Genomic DNA, 1568 nt, shown 5'->3' with positions numbered 1-1568 from the left:
GGATATAGCTCGCTAGCAGCCTCGCACCGAGGACCTATCCACGTCATCATTTACCCAGAATGCTTTGTGTGGAAATAAAATGGCTCCGTCCGTGTTAAAATACTGTATATATTTTTAAAATTTACAAAACTGTAAATCTAATGTTACAACTAATCAGGGATCCCTTTAAGTATTTATYTGTTCTAAAGAAATACTGCATTTTTTTCCCACTTCAGGTAACAAATCAGGCAACCGTCGCACTGCCAACATCAGAAGCATCGGCCACTCTGACCTGTTCAGCTTGTCCAAAGAAGACCTGACTGATGTGCTCTCTGAGTTCCCAGCAGCCAAACGGCACCTGGAGGAGAAAMGCCGACAGATCCTCGTCAAGATGGGCATGCTGGAGGAGAGCTTGGACGGAGTGGTGGTGGAAGCGGAGAACGTTGAAAACAAGATAAAAAGGTTGGGGGACAACGTGGAAACCCTGCAGACCAAACTGGCCCGACTCATGGTGGAGCTGGAGTCCAGCAACCGCAAGCTGCAGGTCAGAGTGGAGCAGCTGGAGATGCAGGCTGCGGTGCAGAAACCTCGGCCGCCAGATGGTGGGCATGAAGGAGAAGGAGCGCAGGGAAGACTGGAGGGCGTGGGAGGGGAGGCTGACTGTGAGAGAGAGGAGGCAGAAGGAGAGCAAGAAGAAGATTTAAACATAAAGGCCAGAGGACAAAGTGATGATGATGTGACCAAAGGAGGTGGAGAGAGCATTAGAGGTACAAAAGAGGAAACTGAAWGTGTGGTGGAGGGACAGAAAGTTGGTCTGAAGACCTCAGATGGTCTGACAGAGAAAACAGAAGACAATAAGGAAAGAGTCAGAGACCAAGGAGACGACACACCCAGGAAAGGTGACGGAGCTGAGACTGAACCTGGACATGGAAGAGAAGAGAAATGTGAGGAGGAGATGGAAAAGACTGAAGACCAGGATAAAAAAGAGATGGAGGAGTGAAATGAAAGGCTTGGATATAATAATAATAATATTAATAAACTAAACATTTGAAAATAGAGGATTTAWGTGTTGGTATGTAAAGTTGAATTTGTTTGTTGCAATACATCTTTCTTCCGCTTGATGGCAGCACAGTGTCTCCATTTAGAAACACTTATTCTCCAGAACACAAAGTGTGAAATCTGCATCACGTTACATTTTAATGGATATTTTCTAAATGAATTTATTTGACTCAACTTTTTTATTTGACTTTTTTTCACATGGAGTATGACTACCAGTCTCAGTTTCATGCATTTTGTGTCAGAAAAAACTTTTAAATCATTGTTTAACTGAATAGTTTATTGTGTGAATGCCTCAAACATTCACAATATTGATTTCATGATTCTCTTTATTTGTTATTATTCCAGTTTTTTTCCGTACATTTTTTTTTGGACTGCTTCTCCTTCCACAATTTTTATGCTACTTCAACCATTCATATAACAAAATATTCATCTCTTTCAGGACATTCCGGCTATGACTTTTGATTTATTAAATTTTTATAGTTTTTTAGCAATTTCAATTTTTATAATTTTGGTTATAATGATGTCATCAG

General features: G+C 41.1%; 1 protein-coding gene across 1 annotated transcript in view; it reads left to right on the top strand.

Annotated features, from left to right (window-relative positions):
• Positions 1–1421, top strand: part of LOC106525701 (cyclic nucleotide-gated cation channel alpha-4) — a gene marked incomplete at its 5' end in the record, with an annotated part of 2307 nt that extends 886 nt beyond the window's left edge. The window contains 1 exon segment of the mRNA XM_014020018.1: positions 216–1421. Coding sequence (XP_013875472.1) covers positions 216–979 — 764 coding nt within the window.
• Between the last annotated feature and the right edge of the window lie 147 nt (positions 1422–1568).

The sequence above is a fragment of the Austrofundulus limnaeus genome, unplaced genomic scaffold, assembly GCF_001266775.1.
Source record: "Austrofundulus limnaeus strain Quisiro unplaced genomic scaffold, Austrofundulus_limnaeus-1.0 Scaffold237, whole genome shotgun sequence".
NCBI classification, from domain to species: domain Eukaryota; kingdom Metazoa; phylum Chordata; class Actinopteri; order Cyprinodontiformes; family Rivulidae; genus Austrofundulus; species Austrofundulus limnaeus.
The sequence above is the reverse complement of the archived record's forward strand: the minus strand, read 5'-3'. Positions and strand labels throughout refer to the sequence as shown.